The 24696-nt window shown below is 34.6% G+C and overlaps 3 protein-coding genes across 3 annotated transcripts; 2 read left to right on the top strand and 1 right to left on the bottom strand.

Annotated features, from left to right (window-relative positions):
• Positions 1-1918: 1918 nt before the first annotated feature.
• Positions 1919-3339, top strand: beta4GalT7 (beta-1,4-galactosyltransferase 7). Its single transcript, XM_073964007.1, has 3 exons — positions 1919-2265; positions 2344-2923; positions 2987-3339. The coding sequence occupies exons 1-3, from the start codon at positions 2169-2171 to the stop codon at positions 3243-3245; spliced, it is 936 nt and encodes a 311-aa protein (XP_073820108.1). The 5' UTR covers positions 1919-2168; the 3' UTR covers positions 3246-3339.
• EMC6 (ER membrane protein complex subunit 6) lies at positions 3277-4745 on the bottom strand. The gene is made up of 2 exons (XM_073964008.1): positions 3637-4745; positions 3277-3572 (listed from the first exon to the last, which is right to left on the bottom strand). The coding sequence occupies exons 1-2, from the start codon at positions 3767-3769 to the stop codon at positions 3364-3366; spliced, it is 342 nt and encodes a 113-aa protein (XP_073820109.1). The 5' UTR covers positions 3770-4745; the 3' UTR covers positions 3277-3363.
• A 2132-nt stretch (positions 4746-6877) lies between these two features.
• Hr96 (Nuclear hormone receptor HR96) lies at positions 6878-23393 on the top strand. Its single transcript, XM_073960175.1, has 6 exons — positions 6878-7055; positions 7223-8317; positions 8550-9742; positions 22184-22393; positions 22455-22667; positions 22730-23393. The coding sequence occupies exons 2-6, from the start codon at positions 7630-7632 to the stop codon at positions 22928-22930; spliced, it is 2505 nt and encodes an 834-aa protein (XP_073816276.1). The 5' UTR covers positions 6878-7055; positions 7223-7629; the 3' UTR covers positions 22931-23393.
• The last annotated feature ends 1303 nt before the right edge of the window (positions 23394-24696 follow it).

Here is a 24696-nt window from a genome sequence, read left to right as displayed (position 1 = left end):
ATTCGGTATTTGTGCAAAAAATCCAACTCTACTCAAAAAGTACCAAAAGTTGCAACTGTTTTTGCAACAGAGTTTGTCGTGTTTTACACGTTTACGATTGCTCGCATGAGATTTTATGGAGTTAATAAATCTAAAGTTATTTGAAAATCATAAAATTATTTATTTTTTTCATTTGACACTTTTTTAACAAAAAGTACGATTGATACCATTATACAAAAATGCATCCCTGTGTGTAAAATATACCAATATGAGCAAAGAGGGGACGATATCTCATACGAGAAATTGTAAAAGTGCAACACACGACTTTATTAGTTATTTTGTATGTATACGTAAACAAACATCAGCTGACAGTTTATATCCTCGAAAAGCTATGTGTAACCAGCAAAGATTAACCCACTGGATCTATTAAACCCAGTGGGTTAACCTTCAATAGTGTAACCGGGGTATTATGACTGGGTTTATTTTAAATCCGGCACAAATCCACCAAAAATACAGTGTTGTATTCGGTATTTGTGCAAAAAAATCCAACTCTACTCAAAAAGTACCAAAAGTTGCAACTGTTTTTGCAACAGAGTTAGTCGTGTTTTACACGTTTACGATTGGTCGCATGAGATTTTATGGAGTTAATAAATCTAAAGTTATTTGAAAATCATAAAATTATTTATTTTTTTACATTAGACACTTTTTTAACAAAAAGTACGCTTGATACCATGATACAAAAATGTATCCCTGTGTGTAAAATATACCAATATGAGCAAAGAGGGGATGATATCTCATACGAGAAATTTTAAAAGTGTAAAACACGACTTTATTAGTTATTTTGTATGTATACGTAAACAAACATCAGCTGACAGTTTATATCCTCGAAAAGCTAAGTGTAACCAGCAAAGATTAACCCACTGGATCTATTAAACCCAGTGGGTTAACCTTCAATAGTGTAACCGGGGTATAAACAATAATTACATGATTGTGGCAAAACAAAACAGAAGCACATAAATGAAAGGTAAATAACTAGAATAATGAAGAGATTTCTACATGGTAGTTGTTGTTGTTGCTTAAATAAAGTAACTGCGTAATAAAACTTTACGTTACAATTCAAATTTTTAAATTAACGGAAATTAAACTAAACTAATTTAAACCAATCAGTTACATTCGTAACAATATAAACCAAGCATTATATAAAAACGTACTATAAAGAAGAAAAGGGCATTTTAGGCCATGTTTATATTATAGCCTTTTGTAGGGTTAACCTTCTTTTTGAGGATTTATTTGAAATATAAGCAATGGAATTGACATTTAAAACCCAGTGGGTTTGTTAAATCCGGTTATATATAAACGTACTATTATTTTGAAATTGGCTAGACCTTCTTTATTAATTTATTTTTATTATGTCGGAAATGAAGCAAAGCAAGAAAGCCAGGCGACGAGACTGCTTATGTACAAAGACCTTTACTGAGTAAATCTTACTAAAAAAGTAAAAAGCAATGAACGGAAAGAAACAAAACGATTCCCGTACCAATCACAAAAAGCCACAAACTTTTCAGCTTCTCTGAATCGTTTCATTCTCACAACCAAAACAAAAACACAAACTTTTCAACGTAAAAGGATGGAAACCGTACGATTGGTGAAATGTAACTTCGGCTATGCTTTGCCAAGTTGTTTTATTCACCACCGAAACGACAAGTATTTTTGGGAAACGTTTGCCGTGCGTTAGGTCAATGACACACTCAGACATGTTTCGTTTTGTATTGTTCCTATGGAAAATACGAAACGATTGGAAATTTTATTTAAAGTATTTTTACGTACTCTGGTAAAAAGACACAACTAATATAAACTGGAACGGAGCTAGTGTTAGAAACAGCTGTTATCTTCCTGTTGCTTTGTCTCTTCATTCGCTCATTTGTGTACATACGGCTAAGTTGGTCGATTGTACACCGTTTATTTATTTTTAGCGTGTTGCATCGTTCGTTTCTTCATTTCATCCGGGAAAATAAGAAGGAGTTGTCGTACAATTTTTTGTATGCAGACTTCTCATAAAAAGCATTTAAATCATAACAAAACATGTCCTAATTAAGTCTAGAGTCCAAGTCCTAATATTTGTACGTCTAATTGTAGTATAGTTTGATTAACGAATTTAAATATAGATACAACACACATATAAGGAAGACATGGCTAACATAACAACTATAAATTGGCTTTTTATATGTGGCCTATTTTTCTGTATGGGCGGTGTTGCGGTGCTTAGTTTGATGTCCTTACCATCTGGTGAGTATGATGACTACGGCATTAAGTTGGATTGAAGTTTGACCTAACATTTTCCTTTGCAATTAATTGGATTTTTAGATTGCATATGCCCCATAAGTCGGCCAAAACCGAAAGAATCTGCGGACTTGTTGCAGAAACCACCGGATGAATTACAAGTTGTCCATAAGCTAGCTGTTTTAGTGCCATTTCGTGATCGTTTCGAGGAGCTGCTAAAATTCGTGCCACACATGACAAAGTTCCTAAAGAAACAGCATATCAACCATCATATTTTTGTTTTAAATCAAGTCGATCGTTATAGATTTAATCGGGCCTCTCTGATTAATGTCGGCTTTCGTTTTGTAAGCGGTGTCTATGACTATATTGCCATGCATGATGTTGATCTATTACCTTTAAATGATGATTTACATTATGATTATCCCAGTGAAGCGGGTCCATTACATATTGCTGCGCCTGAGTTGCATCCAAAATATCATTATGAAAATTTTGTCGGAGGTATATTGTTGGTGAGAAATGACCATTTTGAGAAAATGAATGGCATGTCAAATAAGTATTGGGGCTGGGGTTTAGAGGATGATGAATTTTTTGTACGTATACGAGACGCAGGCCTTAAGGTGACCAGGCCACAGGGTATAAAGACTGGCGTAAATGATACATTTAAGTAAGAATGTCCCCTAATCTTGGAAATGATTTTACTAACTTATTTTTCCTTTTCGTCCTGTAGCCATATCCATAATCGTTATCATCGCAAACGTGATACTCAAAAATGTTTCAATCAAAAGGAAGTAACCCGCAGACGTGATCGCGAAACGGGTCTCAATACTCTACAGTACAAAATAACCAAGGTCCATGACATGCTAATAGATGGCACCCAAATAACCGTACTGAACATAGAACTGGAATGTGATTTAGACAAAACTCCATGGTGCGATTGCAGTGGAAATGCCCAGCAGGCTGCAGCTGAGGAACAAATGAAGCAGTGATACTAATAAATTGCCAAGAAACACACAAATCTTTTTGTCCTATATATTTTTGTTGTTTGTATTTATTTAAATTAAACCTAAGCCACAAAGTAAAGTCCATAAACTGTGTATTATTTGACTAATAGACGTGAACCATGCCATACAGGAATGTCCAAAACAATACATAGGTACATAATGCACCCATAAAACTATTTGTCAACAAGCTTTGACGGTTGATAAAGAATTTTCTCCAATGTGTTCCAGATTTCATTAGAACCAAAAGCCATAGAATGAACACGGAAAGGAAGTAGAACAAGAAACCCAAGAGTCCGTTTAAACCCAATATTCCTAGAAAATTTAATGATAATTGTGATTATTAAGTGCTTTATAGGCAAGGGAGATGAATACATACCAGCAGCACATCCGGAAATTGCTGCCATAGATGTGCGACAATATTCAACGGCTGAGATATTATTGCGGATGGCAGCTTCACTGTAGGCAATAAGCTCACCCGTCTTTGATGCAGTTGGTTTTACACGTTGCATTTTGGATAATTTATTTTATAAAAATAATGACAAAAATTTCACAGAAACACGACAATGAACTACGAACTCATCCACCAAGAGAGAAAATTAATTACTGTCAAAAACAGCTGTCGTCTTGTCAGAAGCTGCAGGGATGCGTAAGCCGATTTTCGATAAGTCGACTCTTCAATCGAAGTGAACTTTAAAGCTGGGTACACATTGTCAGTTCTGAATGACAGCTTTGTTGTTGCTTGCTAGTGTGGCCGTTCATTTTTATCATTCATCATGCAACCACAAAATGTTTTGTGGTTGCTGGATGGTTGGACAGTTATCGATACTTGAGAAATATCGACATTCAAAACTGACAATAGTCGTGTTCCTTTACGTGACTGAGGTAACCAGTTTTTACCACTTTTTAACCGCAAAGTGTTCCCTTACTTTCAAAAGCATACAATTTATATGATAGCAGTTTACCACTTTTACCATTTCTTGCCACTGTTACCATTTTTAAAAGTAAAGGAACAGACCAAATGTGTTCTGCTCTTTACAGGATGTTTACATATAAGATTTGTTCATTTATGTTAAAGTTTCTTATAGCACGTTTATATATAACCGGATTCAACAAACCCACTGGATTTCAAATGTCAATTCCATTGCATGTACGTCAAATAAATCATCATTAAGAAGTTTAACCCTGCAAAAGGCTACAATATAAACATGGCCTTATACCCCGGTTACACTTAACCGGCTTTTTGTTTAGTTCTGCTAGAACTTGCTCAAATTAGTTTTGTTATGCTTTAATTGTTGTTATTTACAATATCCAGTAGTTTTTATATTTTTTAAGGATTGTTAATGTTCTTTAGTTTACTTTTATCCCGAAATACATTGTTATTCCCGTTTTATCTTTAGTCCATCGATACTTAATAAAAATTTTTCTATTTTCACCGTTTAATTCCTCCAATTAATTCATTCTGATTGGATTATTTTTTATTCATTTGTCAAAATGAAATGTAAAAAACACCTGTTAACAAGTGATGGTAATAGGTGTGTTTGTTCATTTTTCAATAAAATTTAAGTTGTGTCCATGGTACAATTAGAAAGGTAGATGCCTCAGCCCAGCTGATCGAATCTAAAACGTCAAAAAACTAGGAATTCGCCATGAAAAATCAAAACAAAAAACCATATGATTCGGTAAGTAAGAGATAGCATGTCTACACTTTATAGGCAAACACAAGCGATAAAAAAAGACAACAAGAGACCATTTGGCGAAAATTTTGACAGTTTACATTACAAAAAAAGTTGCTTTGTTGTAGCAATTCGCCGATAGACGCCGGCTTATTCAGTCGACGACCAGCAAAAAAAACCTTTCATATCGACTAAAAATGAAGGAGCCAGACTGGCATTCCCAAGACCCATTTGAACTGTTTTCCGAAGAATCTATGTTTAATTTAACGTATTCAGATGGTAAAAGGCTTGGACCAAATGGGCAACCGTTAAATCCTAAATATTGCAAAGACGCTGTAATACATGGAGGCGGAAGGTTTTTTGCTGGTCGTCGACTGAATAAGCCGGCGTCTATCGTTCTTCTGCAATTCGTTCTTTTGCTAATTTTTAAACGTTAGCGTATTGTATTTGACTAGTGGATGCTGTAGCATAATTTTTGGATGAATATGAACAATATCGGCTAATGTTTTGGTATAGCCCCCTTATAGCGGTACCTTCCGATCTTGGGTATTTCGGATATTAAAGCCACATTTTCCTACTAAATTAGCTGTAATTTGGTACTTAGGGTTCTTAGTGTTCACAAAACATATCCACCAAAAGTCGTGGACCTGGGTCCACGTTTGGGTATAGCCTCCATATAACGGTACCTTCCGATTTTCAGTATTTTGAGGATTTAAGCTAAATTTTCCGAAAATCAATTATTTCGCCTGCAGTAATTAATAATTTAGTATCTTCTATACCAAAAAGATGTGATTGTGTCATCCAGAATAGAGGATACGCAACGAAATATTGATTTCAATAGTTTTTGTTGTACCTCAAATTGGGGGGTGCTTTAGTTTTGTCCGCTTATATTTGCGACCAAAAATATTTTTTGAATTTTAACTTTTGTTTATTAAATTCTGAATTCCTTATTTTTGTATTTTCCAATCATAAAGATATAAATAAATAAAAAGAAAAATAAAATATAAATTTATAATTTAGGTTTCATAAAAAAATTATCATTTCAAAAAAATTTACTGAGGGGGTGCTTTAGTTTTGGCCGATACTGTATGTATGGTAGAAAATAGCAGAAGTCCCCGTTTTGTCCAAAATTAAATAAATGGTCTATTCCAGTACTGCAAGAATCTACTAATTTTTACTACTTTTTCCGATAACATAAAGGAAAAAATGTTATCGTAGTAAAAAATAGTAGCTTCTTGCAGGTTCTGGAACACAGCAAATCAGTACCTAATGTCCAATTTACATTAGCAACTTTTTCGTCATTTAGAGCTGTTTCGTCATTTATTTGCTAAAACAGGCAATATTTTGCGTCATTTAACATACAAAAATAAATGACGATAGCTGCGTCATTTATTCCAAACAACGCACGAAAACACCATACTATTATACGCAACCCTGCTTTTTCGTCATAAACTCCCAAAAAATGCAACTGTTTTATGATGTCTTTGTTTGTTTGTGTGTGTTGTAGAAAAACAAAAATACTCAAACGATGACAAAAGTGAAAATAAATGATTAAACAACTTGCAAAAATTATGTTTTTGGAATTAATTTAAGTTATTTGATACACATTTGTGTTGAAATTCCTATTTTTCTGAATAAATATATTGTGTGCGTGTGCTTGTGTTATTGTATATGTGTGTATGTGCGATTGTGTGCGTAAGCAAATGACGCAAAAAACAGATGTAAATGCACTTCATTTGATTCTAGGATTTCGTAAAACGAAATCATTTAATGTGCATATGTAAATTGGACTTAACCCTGCGTTTACAAATGACAGGACAGTTGACTTCATGTATTGATTGTCAAAATCCCACAATTTGCCTGTGTGACGTAGGCGTCCAGACAACTGCGAAAACAGTTGTAAAATTATGAATGAAAATCACCGATTTCTTTTTGTTTTCCGTTCACATATTTTGTTTTGTACATATTCTTTTGTTTTCAGCACATTTGAATTATCATCTCACTTCTTTTTCACAAAAATGTCAAAAATTTGCCAACCCGGCTGTCTGTGAAAAACTCATGGTACAATAAGAAAGGTAGATGCATCGGCGAATTGCTACAACAAAGCAACTTTTTTTGTAATGTAAACTGTCAAAATTTTCGCCAAATGGTCTCTTGTTGTCTCTTTTTATCGCTTGTGTTTGCCTATAAAGTGTAGACATGCTATCTCTTACTTACCGAATCATATGGTTTTTTGTTTTGATTTTTCATGGCGAATTCCTAGTTTTTTGACGTTTTAGATTCGATCAGCTGGGCTGAGGCATCTACCTTTCTAATTGTACCATGGACACAACTTAAATTTTATTGAAAAATGAACAAACACACCTATTACCATCACTTGTTAACAGGTGTTTTTGACATTTCATTTTGACAAATGAATAAAAAATAATCCAATCAGAATGAATTAATTGGAGGAATTAAACGGTGAAAATAGAAAAATTTTTATTAAGTATCGATGGACTAAAGATAAAACAAACGGGAATAACAATGTATTTCGGGATAAAAGTAAACTAAAGAACATTAACAATCCTTAAAAAATATAAAAACTACTGGATATTGTAAATAACAACAATTAAAGCATAACAAAACTAATTTGAGCAAGTTCTAGCAGAACTAAACAAAAAGCAAACAGTGGGATAATTTGTTATTGACGAAATATGACACCCGCGAATAAAGTCTGTGCCGTTTGTGGGGACAAAGCATTGGGTTACAATTTCGGTGCTGTGACATGCGAAAGCTGTAAAGCATTCTTTCGACGTAATGCGCTGGCAAAAAAGCAATTCACCTGTCCATTCAGTCAAAATTGCGAAATCAATGTAGTCACTCGCAGATTCTGTCAGAAATGTCGTCTCAAGAAATGCTTGGATATTGGCATGAAGAGTGAGAACATAATGTCTGAGGAGGACAAAATGATAAAACGACGTAAAATTGAAACAAATCGCGCGAAAAGGAAAATTACGGAACGCAGTCAAACAACAGATGAAGAGGGCGGTGGCGGTGGTAGTCCAAGTGATGTTGTAGCTGCTGATAGTAGTGGCTACGATGCAGCTAACTTTGATTCCCAAAGTTGTGGTTCATTTGACAGTAGCACAGAATCAGTAAAAGTATCTCCAAATGCTACTTCAAGTTCAAATGTGGCAATTGTCGATAATATGGCCAATATTAATCCAAAGCTCATGACTGGTGAGGAAATGGTGGATTTTATTGTTTGTGATCCAGATCGGGCCTCACAAGCAATTAGCAAATTAATGCGAACACCTGCAGAAGCCATGACAACTTTGGAGAAAATTATCAGTTCTCAAAAAGATGCATTGCGCTTGATATCGCATCTTATCAACTATCCAGGTAAGCATAATCAAAAATATTTGTTTTGAATACAGTTGAAGTTGTACTTTCTAATCTATTTATGACCCTAGTACGATGATATGTAACTTAGGCGCCGAAAGAATAAAATCATGTCCAATGAAAAAATAAATATGGTCGATGTTGTTATATACCGATGTAAACTTATTTTGATGTTTTTAATTTTTGAAATGCCTAGCTTATTTATTCATTACTTTGTCTTGTTTATTTCCAGGTGATGCTTTAAAAATAATTAGTAAATTTATGAACTCCCCCTTCAATGCCTTAACAGTATTCACAAAATTCATGAGCTCACCCACCGACGCATTAGAGATTATATCAAAAGTTGTTAGCTCACCCCAAGATGTATTGCAATTTATTAAAAATCTTATGGATTCACCAGAAGATGCTGTTGATATAATGAACAAATTTATGAATACTCCCGCAGAAGCGTTGAGAATGTTAAATCGTATTCTAAATAGTGTCGGTGATGAATCACAACAACAGCAACAACAGTCTACATCAAATGGCGATTTAGCGGTATCGGCAAACCCAACAATACAACCACCCCTTGAGGAATCAAAAAGCCAAAAGGAAATTTCCATGACAAATGTAGTAACAACTGTCACTGCAGCAACTTCTTCGCCATCAACATCACAAACGACTACTACAGATAATACCCTAATACATTCGATGCTTAATTATCCAAGTCCAAATGATTTGAATACGAACATTTTATCAACCATGACATCACCAGCACCCAGTACACCATATTCTTTGGTGGATAGTAACAATTATGCTACACCACCATCATCAGTGTCGGAACCAATATGTATGGTTGCATCACCATTAGAATACCAAAACTCGTCCCCTGCAATTTCCAATAGTGGTCCCTCATCGATTATGTCATCTCATCCGGATGATCAACCAACCACCTCAAATGTTGGTCTTTTATCGCCCACAGAAGTTGATGCCGCAGCAGCCGCTGAATTTGCCAGTGAACATTTCGACATTAAAACATTTATACAAAATTCATTTCCTGAAAATGCTACAGGACAATATGCACCTGGTGATAGTTTAAATTCCTTAGAATCAGTACTAACCGAAGTAATACGTATAGAATTTCAAGCATTCAATAATTTACCACCTGAACCTCGAGTCAAACAAGAACATTACAATAATAACATATTGGATTTTAATAGCTCGACGACATATGCTTCAGGTTGCGCCAAAAATGTTACATGTATGCCACAGCAACAACCACTACAGTGCCAGCAACAAGTATGCTCTCCTTCTAGTGTCAGTATATCAAGAGATTTAAATGAAACTGAAATGATGAAGTTGCGCGAGTTGAAATTGGCCAGTGAAGCCCTTTATTTGCCTGTCGACGATGATCTGAGTGTTTTGATGAGTGATGATCGCATAAAGGTAAGTGGATTTATATTAATTAAGAATTTATTTTTAAAAGCAATTTAAAAATTATGTACACATCAGTCGGGACCGTCACTGGTTCTTTCCCCATTTTCATAGTATCCACTTGTTATCATCGTTCATGGCTTATAAATACTAAAGAGTGACCCTAGAGGACATTGTGGAGATTAAGGATAATTTTACAGGTTAGATAAAATGATTATCTGATAGCATGAACTTTTAAAATAGACAAGACCCATTAGGATGGTGGAATGGAGAGGTAATGGAATTCTTTATAGATTTGCCAAGGATTCAAAGATAACATGAACTTTTTTTGAAAAAAATGTAGGACTTAGGACAAGCACAGTGAAGACAGGAATTTGTAGCATAATCTTGTATGACCGTAGGTTTTGGTTAAATTTGCAGATAGTTTTAATCACCTACACTTGTTATAAAAAACCAAGATTCTTGTTAAGTTGGCGGGTTTGACTAAATAGGTATACCACATGCTATATGTAGTTTAACAAAAATTACTCAGCTTTGTACATGTAGCTGGCATTCTTCGGTATTCACACCCTAGTTATTCTATTGATTTACTGACTCTCTCGTTGGGTCATACTCAATATTCCCGCAAACAGCGGAGAACTTCACACACACACACACACACACACACGCACACACACACACGCACACACACACACACACACACACACACACACACATATTCCTTTTACTTCTCAACTGATCCTATCACTCGCCCTGTCGCAGGTGGCTACGAGCTATAGAACTTGACGATAATTATTTTGGGATAGTTAGTGGTCGGAATTGCTCTGGCGTAGATACTCCTATGAACGAGATTCAATGTTTATAATACACACATATGCCGTCTGGATGGGTGTAGAAAGAAGTACCCAGCTAACAATTTTTTCCGAGGGCTCTGATATCAGATTTTTTCTGAGATTTTCTGAATTTTTTTAGAAATGTGGCCGATTTCTCTAATATTTTTCTAGAAATTGGACCGATTTTCTATAAGTTTATTTTAAGAATCTCTGCACATTTTCTAAAGAATCTTAAGAATCGTCATTCCGAATTCGTTCCGATTTCTAATAGATTTCCTAAGGGAATTTTTTTTCGGTTGATGTCGAAGAACAAAATGACTGGTCATAAAATTCGCATATACAATTTTACAATTTTTTTAATATAAATGCAACATATAATAATTCAAGCTAGTGTTGATAGCTTCAACATACTTCTGCACATTGTTCTATTGTTAATCATAAAATAATAACAACAGGCAAAATCATTAGAAAGTTTAAAATTATAATCTTCCATAAATAGTACATTAAAGGAAAATTGTCTCAGTACGACTGTACTGAACAAAGGCGTAAGCGTCAGAATTGTATGTATACATACATACATTAAAGTTTGGACAATCAACTATCAGTCAGTCTTAAGTGGAATTTAGGAACAAAATGTCGAAAAACAAGTTTCAGAAGAAGGGATTATATCTAGCGAACTGTATAACCTCCCCTCTTTTTCTGTATTCCTGTCTCTACAGGCGTACATCAAACTCCAAGAAGTTCTATATTGCGAAAATGCAACATGTTTGCTTAAGCGCAGTTTAAGAGCTTTTGCAAAATTTTACCGAAATCAATTTTTGTAGTCCTGTTTACAGTGCCTGATGGGCTCGATTACTATCGAAAGGTATGATTGACATTGGTCCAAACTTTGCGTATTGTAATATTTCTTTTTTTCACACTTAAATCACGTTCGAATTTGAACTATATCGGTCCACTCATTCAGATACCTTCCACACAAAATTTCAAAATTGTTCGCAAACACTGTGTGTAATTTTTCGAGTCATGTTTTATTAACCACATTCTGCACCGCAGCGTGATAGAAGACCAAAAAAGAGAAGACATGTCTCTCGCCGTTTTTTCTATCTCAGCTATCTTTCGCGGTTATAGCCTTACGAATCATTACGAAAATTATCAGGATTATATCTTCCAAACCGTTAAGAAATTTGATTTAATCTCAGAGGCAAAGTTGTAGCTCTTCTCAAAAAGAACATAACAAATCCAATAATCCCTTTTGACATGCAAGCCTCAAACCTTTGTAAGCATATAACCGCGAAAGTTGATAAGATAGGAAAAAATTACGAGTCACGTGTCTTCTCTTTTTATACCCTCCACCATATGGAGGGTATAATTAAATTGGTCATTCCGTTTGTAACACATCGAAATATTCGTCGGAGACCCTATAGAGTATATATATTATTGATCAGCATAAAATTCTATGTCGATTTAACCATGTCCGTCTGTCTGTTGAAATCAAGACACAGCTCGCAATTTTAAAGATAGAGAGTCAATATTTGGTACAGAAGTTTTTATTACTTCCAGGATGGTTGGTATTGAAAATGGGATATATCGGTCCACGTTTTGATATAGCCCCCATGGAACGGTACCTCTCGATTTTCGGTATTTTTAAGGTTTTAGCTTCATTATCCTACCAAAATGGCTGAAATTTGGTATTTAGTTATCGTTGGGTGTATAAAACTTTACACCTGAAATTTGTTGGTATAAGTCCACGCATTCATATAGCCCCCATAGAACGGTACCTCCCGATATTCGGTATTTTGGAGGTTTTAGCTTCAATATTCCACCAAAATGGCTGAAATTTGGTATTTAGTTATCGTTGGGTGTATAGCACTTTCCATCTGAAATTTGTTCGTAAAGGTTCAGGCCTTCATATAGCCCCCATAGAACGGTACCTCCCGATATTCGGTATTTTGAAGGTTTTAGCTACATTATCCCACCAAAATGGCTGAAATTTGGTGTTTGGTTATCGTTGGGTGTATAGAACTTTCGACCTGAAATTTGTTGGTATAGGTCCACGCCTTCATATAGCCCCCATAGAACGGTACCTACCGAATTTCGGTATTTTGTTCCATTTTACTTCAATACAGCCCGTGGTGGAGGGTGTAACAAGTTCAGCCCGGCCGAACTTAACGCTGTTCTTACTTGTTTGGTCTTCTATCATGCTGCGGTGTCACAATATGGTTAATAATTTTCCTGTAGCATAGTGAAATGTACAGTTTAGGTACATGTATAAGATCGTTTTGAAATTTTTACAGCAAGGTAGTCCTCGTGGCTTATATTAAGACAGTATAATTTTTATCGGGGTAAAGTCCATACAGACTGAGATAATGAACCTAAATCGGTAAAAACTCTGCGGCCAACAACAATGGATTTTAAAAGGTAATCCTCAATCCCACGGCAGCGGGTTCTTTTATTCCGTACTGATCCAAAACCAAAAGTGTTCTGACCAGCGGTCCTCGATTTGGTCCAATATTTGCACATCGTAATCATTCATCCAAACTTACGTCAAATTCGAATGATAGAAGTTATTCTTTGGGCTGCCACCGTGGTGGAATATTATGCCCAACCGCCTTGAACGCTGAATACCTGCTTTCGATTCCCAGGCCAGTCAACATCAAATTTTCAACGGTTGCAAAATACCCCTCAGTGTAATGTTGCAGACATTTCTTGAGTATTTCAGCAATGTAAAACTTCTCTAAAAGTGGTGTCTTAAGGTACGCCGTTTGGATTCAGGTATAAACCGTAGGCCCCATATCATTGGGTTAATAAAAGTCGGGGTGCACTCATTGGTATGAGGGAAGTCCCCCTTTTCCCTTTTTGGGATGTCTCTGGAACAATTACTATTCTTTTAATACGTATAGCCATTTACCACATTTACTTTGGAGTGTTCCCATTCCAACATAGTAATACTTGGCCACAGTTTTAAACACAAATAAGAGTGATATGCAGCTATGCTTTAAATGAAGATAATTTCCTGAATTTGTTTGAAACTTGTGCCCCTCATATGTAACTAATTAATTTTCTATTTAATCACACATTTGAAATACATAAAAATGAAGTCTTGAAAATATCTTCAATTTAAAATTATGATGGAAATTTTCTTTAACAGATATTATCTTATCACCTCTCTACTGTTGCAATTATTGAACACCTGTTCACACACCTTACGACGACGGCTTTGGCACACTCATATGAGTCAGGCAGAAGAAATTCATTGAACAGATTTCCCATTTAGAAATAAGTAAATAATTCATATATATCAATGTTGTTGATAAGAAATTTTCACAGTCTATCAGTATTTCAAGCCATACACAATTCTGCTCCAGTTAATACAATTAATTTGTCTTTGAAGAAACACCTGTTGGCTGAATAAAGAAAAAAATGTTAATATATATTTTTTATCAATGGTCCGTTATCACTGAAAATATCAGGCCAACAGCAATACCTGTTAGAGGGCTTGATGATACGAGACGATACGCTCGCTACAAACCTAGTCATTATTATCTACCATATGATATTGCTTATTTCTTCTTTATATCAATTTGAATGTTTATCATTTCACAGATGTGTGTTCGTTCGTCGTTCGTATGCAATTAACACATCAAGGGATTACGCCGTGTCCATCATCATTCACATCATTGCATTAACAATGAAGTTAATTTGAATAGTTTAATCATTTGTTGATGTTAATCGATATCTGAATGAAAACATAAATTATATATTCAATTCTTAACTTGCTTGGTTAGAATATATTTTTGATACGCTCATTTTTATATATGTGTGTGTGTGGAAAGTCTGCCATTAAGTTCATGGTGTACTTTTAAGACTATTTCCAGTAATGTTTAAGGATAAATTCAACTAGACTTCCAACGTAGACAATAACGCTCACTACATTAAAGTATTCAATATCACAGCAGCGGGTTTTAAGTTCCGGATTGACCAGCATCAAATCTATGCTTCTTCGTAGGTTTCATGCTACAACAACAACAACCTAAGGCCATGTTTACATTATAGCCTTTTGCAGGGTTAACCTTCTTTATGAGGATTTATTTGAAATATAAGCAATGGAATTGACATTTGAAACCCAGTGGGCTTGTTAAATCCGGTTATATATAAACGTACTATAAAAGTATTTGTTACAACTTCTTTTGTCCGTCAGACTCTACTAAAAAGTTAGCCCATGTACTGAGAAATCTTTTCCGTAAGATTCCTTTTCAAATTTTCAATGTTAACTCCAAATTCTCAATACAACCGAGTAGCTATGAAATAATGTAATGCTAGTCCTTTCAAACAAAAATCTATGTATATTACTTATTAAAATTAAATTAATAAACAATAATTATAAATAAAGGCCTGGGTACATAAGCTGCCTCGCCTGGTTGCCTTTCTTTCCTGCTTCATTTCTGACATAACAAAAAACTTACGTCAAAATCGAATGATAGATGTTATTCTTTGGGCTGCCACCGTGGTGGAATAGTATGCCCAACCGCCTTGAACGCTGAATAACTGCTTACGATTCCCAGGCCAGTCAACATCAAATTTTCAACTGTTGCAAAATACCCCTCAGTGTAATGTTGTAGACATTTCTTGAGTATTTCAGCAATGTAAAACTTCTCTAAACGTGGTGTCTTAAGGTACGCCGTTTGGATTCAGGGATAAACCGTAGGCCCCATTGGGATAATATAAGTCGGGGTGCACTCATTGATATGTGGGAAGTCCACCTTATCTCTTTTGGGATGTCTCTGGAACAATTATTATTCTTAAATACGTATAGCCATTTACCAAATTTACTTTGGAGTGTTCCCCATTCCAACATAGTAATACTTGGCCACAGTATAAAGCACAAATAAGAAAGATATGCAGATGCACTTTGTATGAAGATAATTTCCTGAATTTGTTTGAAACGTGTGCCCATTTACTGAGAAATTTAAAAGAATACAGAAAGCCGAGCCAATTTCGAACTATGTTGCCCTTTTCTCTTTTATCAGAAGCAAGCAATTCCCCATACAAAATTCTGAGAACGACGATTTTTCTACGTTGTTCAAGTAGAAATACTCTCCGAACAACGATAAAATATGTCCCACCTCTAACAAATGAGAGCATTTATCGAAATAAATTAATTATGACAGACAAAATACAAAATTTAAAAATGTAGGGCCTTTTTAGAAAATCTGCAAAACATGAATGAAAAGTAAACGGTTCAACGATTAGTATACATTCAAAGCATAGCAAATTTTCTATTCCCTTTCATTGCATTTACATTTCTTGTCCATCGTTTCAAATTCGCGTACAAATCTAGAAACAAAAGTCAAATACATACCTGCCTGAAAGTCTGTATACACAAATATTGTTCTGACATGTCTGGCTCCCAATAATTTTGAAAATGGAAACATTAAAAAATACAGAAAATACAAAAATTTTCAAAATTAATGGAAAATATGAAAGAAAAGCTTGCAATTAAATGTAAAATATGCATTCGCAGGAAAGATTAGTGTTTTTCCTGCTCTTTTAATATATGTTACACGTGTTATGTGTTCAGATTCTCATAAAAACGAGGAAGCAAAATGTAAGGAAAAATAAATTATGTTTCTCTTAATTACGAATGGTGTCGTGGAAACGGGTTAATTCGTATACGTCGTTCGACAGGCGAACAACGTAATTGACATAAGAAGATTAACCAAACAAAAGGCCATAATAGGTGTGTACGATAACTTTCACAGCAATAACATTTTGTAAGAACTTGCGAGAAAGTCAGCTGTTTCCGAATAAGTAAGAAAATTGTTTTTGTTTCTTTTTATATTTTAAACCAAACGAAACAAAAACATAAATTTTAAAATTACATTTTACTTATTTTAAGCAATAACCTTATTCAAATAAAAACAGTATTCGTAATTCCAAATCTCAAGATTCCATGTATGTATATCCGTTTATCCAATTCCAAACTGTACCAAACTTAGTACCATTTAGTACTCTTCGTACCCATAAGTAAGATTTCCGAAAACTACCTCAATTCTTCACTTTAACAGTTACCTTAATTCCACATTCCAGGATTCCAGCTCTATCTGTTCATCCAAATCCAAATTGTACCAAATTTAGTACTTTTCGTGCCATAAATACGAATTTCCAGAAGTACCTCAATCCTACACACCTACAGTAATCTTAATTCAAAACTTCAGTCCAATCCAAGTTGTACCAAATTTAGTGCCATTTAGTGCTTTCCGTACCTATAATTACGAATTTCCAAAACTACCTCAATCTTACACTTCAACAATAATCTAAATTCTAAATTTCACGATTCCAGATCCCAAATCCCCATTGTATCAAATTTAGTACTTTTCGTACACTCCAACACAACACGTACATCTCAATTCAAAATTTCAGGATTCTAGCTCCATCCGTTCACCCAAATCCCTATTGTATCAAATTTAGTACCATTTAGTACTTTTCGTACAATTGAGTACATATTTCTAAAGCCATATCCTTGTATCAATCCAACTTCACTAATAGAGCTTTTAGCTCTATTAGTTGATATAATTCCACATGTTACCAACTTTAGTACAATTTATTACTTTTATACACATAAGTACGAATTTCCAATACTACATCCATATCTCAATCCTACACTCCAACTGTAATCTTAATTTCAAATTTTAGGTTTCCAGCTCTATCCGTTCACCCAAATCCATACTTTACCAAAATTAGTACAATTTAGTACTTTTCGTACACATCAGTACAAATTTCCAAAACTATCTTTCTTACACTCCAACAGTAATCTTAAATTCAAATTTCAGATTTATAACTCTAACCGTTCATCCGAAACAAAATTGTACAAATTTAGTACCATTTAGTACTTTTTGTACATATAAGTACGTATTTCCAAAACCATTTCCTTATATCAGCACCACTTCCCAACTTTGGGAATCAAGATTCTAGCTATAGCCGTTCAAAATATAACTTTTAATAACTTTTAGTACTTTCCGTACACTTATAGGTCGAATTTTCAAAAACCCTTTGGTACACCTTTTAACTCTCAATCAGTGACCATCATTCAGAATTCTAGCTCTACCGGTTCGCCAAATACAAAGGTACCATATTTAGTACCTTTTGGTACTTTTTGTACCGTTCTAGTTCGAATTTCCAAAAACCGAGCCTTATCTGACCTATTCGCACCAAGAGTGACCCTCACCCAAAATTTCAAGATTCTAGCTCCAGCCGTTTAGACTGGGCGTTCCACAATACGCTTGATGAACCAATGAATGTTTTGCACATTTGATCCTTGTGCTTCTAATTCATAGATTAACATGAAGGCAACATTTGTATGGTGTATCGTACGAAATCGTAAAGGCGAGTGCTCATCTTGTTCATCTATGTTCTAATTTCAACGATATAAGGGTGATTTATCTCCTTTGATTTTACATCCTTCAACTTTAAGGGGTGTGTGGCGTTGTGATGAAACAGTCTCCCATTGAAGAAGGTGTGTATCATTTATACGACGTTGAACCAAGTTCCCATTGCTCCCAATGTGGCCGTTAGGTGCGATTGGGGTTGATGTTTACGTTTAACTCACCTTAGTCCCTGCAGACATCGGTATGAGGGAGAGCTTATCAAGATCAGGATATCTCTTGGGCAAGTAAGTGAAACTTCTTTCGAATTTCGCTCACCACTTTGAGATTCATACTGATCAACCGGTACTCTCTCATCGAGTTTAACGAACTTCCTTGATGCACTTCCTGGTGTAGTGGATCGACCTACGGTAAGGCCTCTTCTTCTTAGCCAACCGATTTACATTCACAACATTCGCGGTCAATTCTTTGGTCCGCGTTCCTTTCTCGGTCTCAGCAGAAGCACCGCCCTTACTGAGACTCAGGACTATCGTCCGCTCCAGAAGGCCTAGTAATTGGCTGCTTTGTTTAGCCACACTATCATTCACTACATAGAGATTGGGTATCCCTTGTCCGTCCTCTCTAGTCGACACCGGAATGAATTGTATCGCACTAAGGAGCAGCGAACAAATACTCGACATGACGTTGAAAGGTGTCGGAATCTAGAATAACGCGATGAGGGACTGCGAGTAAATATTCGACAACACGTTTTAAGACGAAGGAATCTAGAATATCACGCTGAAGTACAGCGAACAAATACCACTGTGCAACATTTTTAAGGTGATCTTGTGCAAACACTTCGAACTGAGAATTTTTTGAAAGTACAGACCCAAACGATAAGAAACACTAGTTTGGTTTTGTTGTGTCAGATCCAGCTCGGATTTTATGGCCCCATCTAAACCTGGTTAAATATTGAGTTTTTAAAGAAATTCGGGGCTATATCTCTGAAACCAATGCGAATCTTCTTCTGACCTCTGAAGCAAATTTGTAGATAAGGACAAGAATAAAATATTTGGAGAAATAATGAACTCGAAAAACTACATTTATTGGCTCAAATTTCAAAATATATGCAAAAATTCCACAATTTTTATACATTTTGCACCGTATCTCCAAAACCATTAATTTTTTCTGAATATTTTCTTTTGGAAAAATATTCCCTGGAATGTAATACACAACTCTTCAGAACATGTCATTGTTGTAAAATGCCTCTATCCCGTTGTTTTCAGTACATTTTTTAACGACGATTTAATAAAAATGTCAATAAAGTAGTGAAATCCGAAATGTGAGAAAAAACTGTTGGTGTGAACTGTGTTTGAAATACGTGTTGTAAAAGGTATGATGCAAAATACCGCTGCAGCAACATGAAGTAAGCATTTTAGAGTTTCGGAATGTTCTAAAGAATTGTTGAGAACTTTATTTGGAAGATTTTTGTAAAATGTTACTTGCTTCAACTTCCAATAGTTTAGCCGATACTGACCAGAATTTCAGCAATTATGTAAATTTTTCTATATTTTATAGATTTTGATGCCCTAGATGGAGTTTTTCTTATGTGGTTTTTTCAAGAGATAAGTTCTACTAGTTTAGGGCTACAATATTGCTAAAGACAGCAAGGCCAAATTCCTATTCGTTTCTGAGATAAAGGCCTGATAAATGCCAAAAAGTGTAGATTTAGCCCGGTTTAGATGAGGCCATAAAATCCGAACTGGATCTGATAGGACAAAACCCTACTAGGGTTTTTATAGTCTAAATATGTACTTTCAAAAAATGCATATTAGAAGCTGTTTGCATTTTCAGTGTTGCATAGTGTACTCGACAATACGTTGAAAGGTGATGGAATCTAGAATATCGCGCTGATGAACTGCGAACAAATACTCGGCAACGTAGTGAAAGACGTCGAAATTTATAATATCGTTGGTAAAAAAGGGAGAAAATATTCAACAACACATTCAAAGACCAGGGATCTAGAAGACTCAAGAAGAAACAATTTTAGTCTCCTTCGCAACGACCACAGGTTTCAGCGATACAACGAAACTATCAAACTAGGATCAATAAGGATATGCACATGTTTCGGAGGATTGTGGTTTCCCCATCAGGTAGAATTACTAAACAAAATTTTTATATATCGGTAATGTTTGCCTAGGCAAACGACTTTTACACCTTTTGCAAATCCCGTAGCAGTGCAGTAAAGAATGGCAAAAAACGAATATATGTCTATCAAGCCTACTTAGATTTCCCATGCAAATCCCTCTAAAAGAAATAACGTCAGTATTTCTGGTATGGTAACAGCTAGATTGCCTTTCATTGTTATTCTTGCTCTTGGTTTCGAAAAACAATACACAATTTGGCAGTGGTAAATGTACCCATAACATATGTTAATGAAACCATTTCCTCCTTTCCGAGACATTTTGATCAAGCGTAGAAATATCAGCATGACTATACAATTAGACTGGCGAAAGTAATTTAAGCAGGCAGATATCTGATAAATACAGAGTTATATATCAAACATGGCATTACAATTGATGTTGGATGTTTTCAAGGTTATAACTCTTCTGATGTCGTATTTTTTGTTGCCAATTAAGATGACCAAGTGGTAATTCAAGAAATGTTCGATAACCAAACATCTAACGATGTCACGGTTGCAGACAAACCGCTCGGTGATGGATATGCCATGGAGAATTTAAATTCAGGTGGACACGAAACTATGCTAGAGATCAGAGTGGTTGAAAATGTACCTCGTCAACGAAATGTCATGGCCCAAGGCAATGATCGCCGGTCGATATGATAATCGATTCCGAAAATGTGGGATTTTTTTCAACACAAAAACTTTATTGTGCAGATACAAATTCCAAGATTATTCGATCCGAACTTCGGCTGTTTGAAACAAGGTTCTTCAGAATTTTTAAAATATAGTATAGCTACAAAAAGCTTGAGCTTTTGCCAATTAAAAGTGCTTTGAGGAAACAGACGCCATTACTCAACCAAATATGACTTTTTGGAAGCAAAATGCGACACCAAACTATGTTAGAGAGTAGAGTGGTTGAAAATGTACCCCATCAACGAAATGTCATGGCCTAGGCAATGATCACCGCCCGTTGATATGATAATAGATTCCGAAAATGTGGGATTTTTTTCAACACAAAAACTTTATTGTGCAGATACAAATTCCAAGATTATTCGATCCGAACTTCGGCTGTTTGAAACAAGATTCTTCAGAATTCTTAAAATATAGTATAGCTACAAAAAGCTTGATCTTTTGTCAATTGAACGCGTTTTAAGGAAACAGACGCACTTACAAAGCAATACTCAACCAAATATAACTTTTTTGGAAGCAAAATGCGCAAAATGTTAATGAAAAGTCACTACGTGGATTACCTTTGGCCGGCCACAATTTCCTTTCCCGTTTTATGCAGGATATTGAGAGAAAAAATTGTGGCTTTAAGCCCCCACATAGCTGGGGGGTTTCTGTTCTTAACGATAATTGTTTAGGTGGTAGTATAGATTTGCAGATAATACTGTTAAGGTCCTTCAAGTGCTTTTTTTCTTTGCGTTGATGCATAGACTTCCTCCAGCCATTTTGTTAGATAAAATGTTGATGTTTTGTTGCATTAAGGTCATGGTCAGCATAGCCTAGAATAGATATTTCCTTGAACACATTTTTTAATTTCCGATATTCCGCGTTCAAAATGTTTCTGCACGTTTTCTGCACCTCAATCATATTATTTAAAATTTTTTTATAAATAAATATGGAGTCGAATACATATGTCTCCTTTCCTTACTCCTTGGCTTTAAAATCTTCAATTTATTATGACAGAAAGAAAGAGTATAAAACTGAAATCGGATGCATGTAGTCCTAGAACTTATCTTGCGTCCATGACACAATTACCCAGGTAGTGGCATCGTAAAATTTTGAATATGTTATGCCAAAATTTTCTTTATGTTGTTGGGGAAATTACAACAACAATAATGTTTTTTATTTAACATTTCATTTTCGAACAGCTGGTGTGATACCACTACCTTGGTAATTGTGCCAAGCTTGCGCCTTTTCTTGTAAACCAACAACCCATTCGCTTCCATTCATCACTCATTCATTTTTTTACTCATCATTCCACTAAAGCTTCAAAACATAATTTTATAAATCTGTACATATAACATTTCCCTCTATATTTTTGCACTTCCCACTTCAATGATATGTATTTCAGCCTGGAGATAACTATCAGGACCCAAAATTATTACAAGTGATTAACTTGACAGCTGTGGCAATAAAACGTTTAATAAAAATGGCCAAAAAGATAACAGCTTTTCGTGATATGTGCCAAGAGGATCAAGTTGCCTTACTAAAAGGTGGTTGCACAGAAATGATGATCATGCGTTCCGTAATGACATATGATGATAATCGTAATACTTGGAAGGTAAAATAATGTTTGAAAAAAACCGTTATAAGCTAAAAACTAAACATTTTATTGTATGCAGATTCCCCATACCAAAGAAAACATGTCCAATATTCGAGCTGAGGTTTTAAAATTGGCCAAGGGCAATGTTTATGAAGAACTTCAACAATTTCTAAGTACATTCGATGAAAAATGGCGCATAGATGAGAATATTATATTGATAATGTGTGCCATTGTATTGTTTTCGCCATCAAGGTCACGTATTGTTCATTCCGATGTGATACGTTTGGAACAGGTGGGTTAATTAGCATTTAGGAAATGTTGAACAAAATATAACTATTTGTTTGGTTTTTTTAGAATTCCTATTACTATCTTCTGCGAAGATATTTGGAATCTGTTTACCCGGGTTGCGAAGCAAAATCCGCCTTCATAAAATTAATACAAAAAATATCAGACGTTGAACGTTTGAATCAATTTATTATTGGTGTCTATTTAAATGTTAATCCATCACAGGTTGAACCTCTACTAAGAGAGATATTCGATTTAAAAAATCATTAAAATTTAAGTATGAGAACACCACCTGTGCTGTTATTGTTATGAACCAACTGTGCTGCATGCATGTTGCAATTGTTTTAAATTAATGTTTAATTTTAGTATTTAGTTTCGTTGTAAGTTTTCTTCGTTTTTTGTTACATTGTATTTTTAAGCATAAAATGCTCTACTACACATACCGTTTATTTAATTTTAATCATTATGCAAAGGATAGTATTAAAATTTAGTTTTATTATTTGTACTGGTGATAAATGTACAAAACAAATGAAAAATAAGTAACCTAAATGAAAATATCTATATAAGAAATATTTCTAAAAAAAGATTTATCTATATATATTTACAACCACCTAAATATTATTTATCAGTCTAAATTATTTTACTGTGCAATAAGAAATATTTTATCGAGCTACATAGATAATATACGATATTGCTTTAAAATGTAATAAAGTAATTTTAAAAATTACAATAATTTATCAAGCGTCGAGTTATTTATTGAACGACTAAAACCTAAATGTTGAAAACTTCGTATACCTGTTTCTTCTGAAATCACTTACAGCCCTATTCTGAACATTCCCATGGGAACTGCTTCCCATGGGAACGAAATTTCCCATTCCCATGTTTTCCATATTCTCAACGACGTGGGAACAGCAAACGATGGGAGCTGAAATTTCGAAATTCGAAATCAGTTACACCAAATTATGCCTATTTGCCTATTTGCATTGAATTCGCGGTTTTTGAATTAGATTAGCAAACCACAAATCACTTAATTCAACAACCGTGCATTGATTTATGGATTTTTTAAGTGAATGTAGTCAACGATGTGTGGTGTCGTTATAATAAGCACATTTTCTTCAGAATTTGCGAATTGGTGTAAGCATTTTTTTAATTTGTAGGCAAACATAAGTTTTGTGTATAAAGTAATAGGAACTTTTTAAATTTGCAACGAATTTAAAAATTGTATGATGATTCGGAATAATTTTAGTTAGGGGTTCAACGCGTATATCGCTAGTTTTACTTATTCCTAATGATCGCTAGAACTCGTATTTTGCATATTTAAAAAAAAAAACTCAAAAAGATAAATTCGGATATTTTTCTCGATTATTACATATTTCAGAAGACGTATCTCAAAAAAAAAAAAAAATAAAAAAAAAAATGAATAAATAAAATACGTTTTTGATTGAATCTAAAACTAAAACGCATGCCCTTGCAAAATTTCAAGCTTCTACGTTCAAAAATAACGATCCTATTCAAGAAAAGGCATTTCGGAAAATGGAATAGCATTGCAATAATTTAGCATATATGTATGTACGTTTGTCGTGTCGTTGAGGAGACTAACACGTGTTCAATAGAACGTTAGTCGTCTGATTTAAAAACCCCGAAGGTTATTTTACGAAAATGAATAAAAGTTGTAAAGATTGTATGTATATATTATGGTTATTTTCCAATATATTTTAATCTTCTTCTTTATTTGCAAATCCGTATTCGGATATTAGCGATCATACAATGTTGATTATTACAGAGTTGTTTGATTGTATATGTATAATAAAATTAAAATATTTCATTCAATTATAGCTAGATCTCTATTTCTGGCGGCGCTTAAAAGGCTTGTTTCATCTTGGTGTCCTGTCCATTCCTGAATGTTTTTGATCCATGTTATTTCTCGTCTCCCTCTCGGACGGCGTCCTTCTATTTTGGATCTTATGATAGCTTGGAGGAGATTATATTTTCTGTTTCTCATAAGATGTCCCAAATAAGCAGTTTTTCTCGTTTTT

The sequence above is a fragment of the Musca autumnalis genome, unplaced genomic scaffold, assembly GCF_047663935.1.
Source record: "Musca autumnalis isolate F117 unplaced genomic scaffold, ASM4766393v1 scaffold_1, whole genome shotgun sequence".
Taxonomy (NCBI): Eukaryota; Metazoa; Arthropoda; class Insecta; order Diptera; family Muscidae; genus Musca; species Musca autumnalis.
The sequence above is the reverse complement of the archived record's forward strand: the minus strand, read 5'-3'. Positions and strand labels throughout refer to the sequence as shown.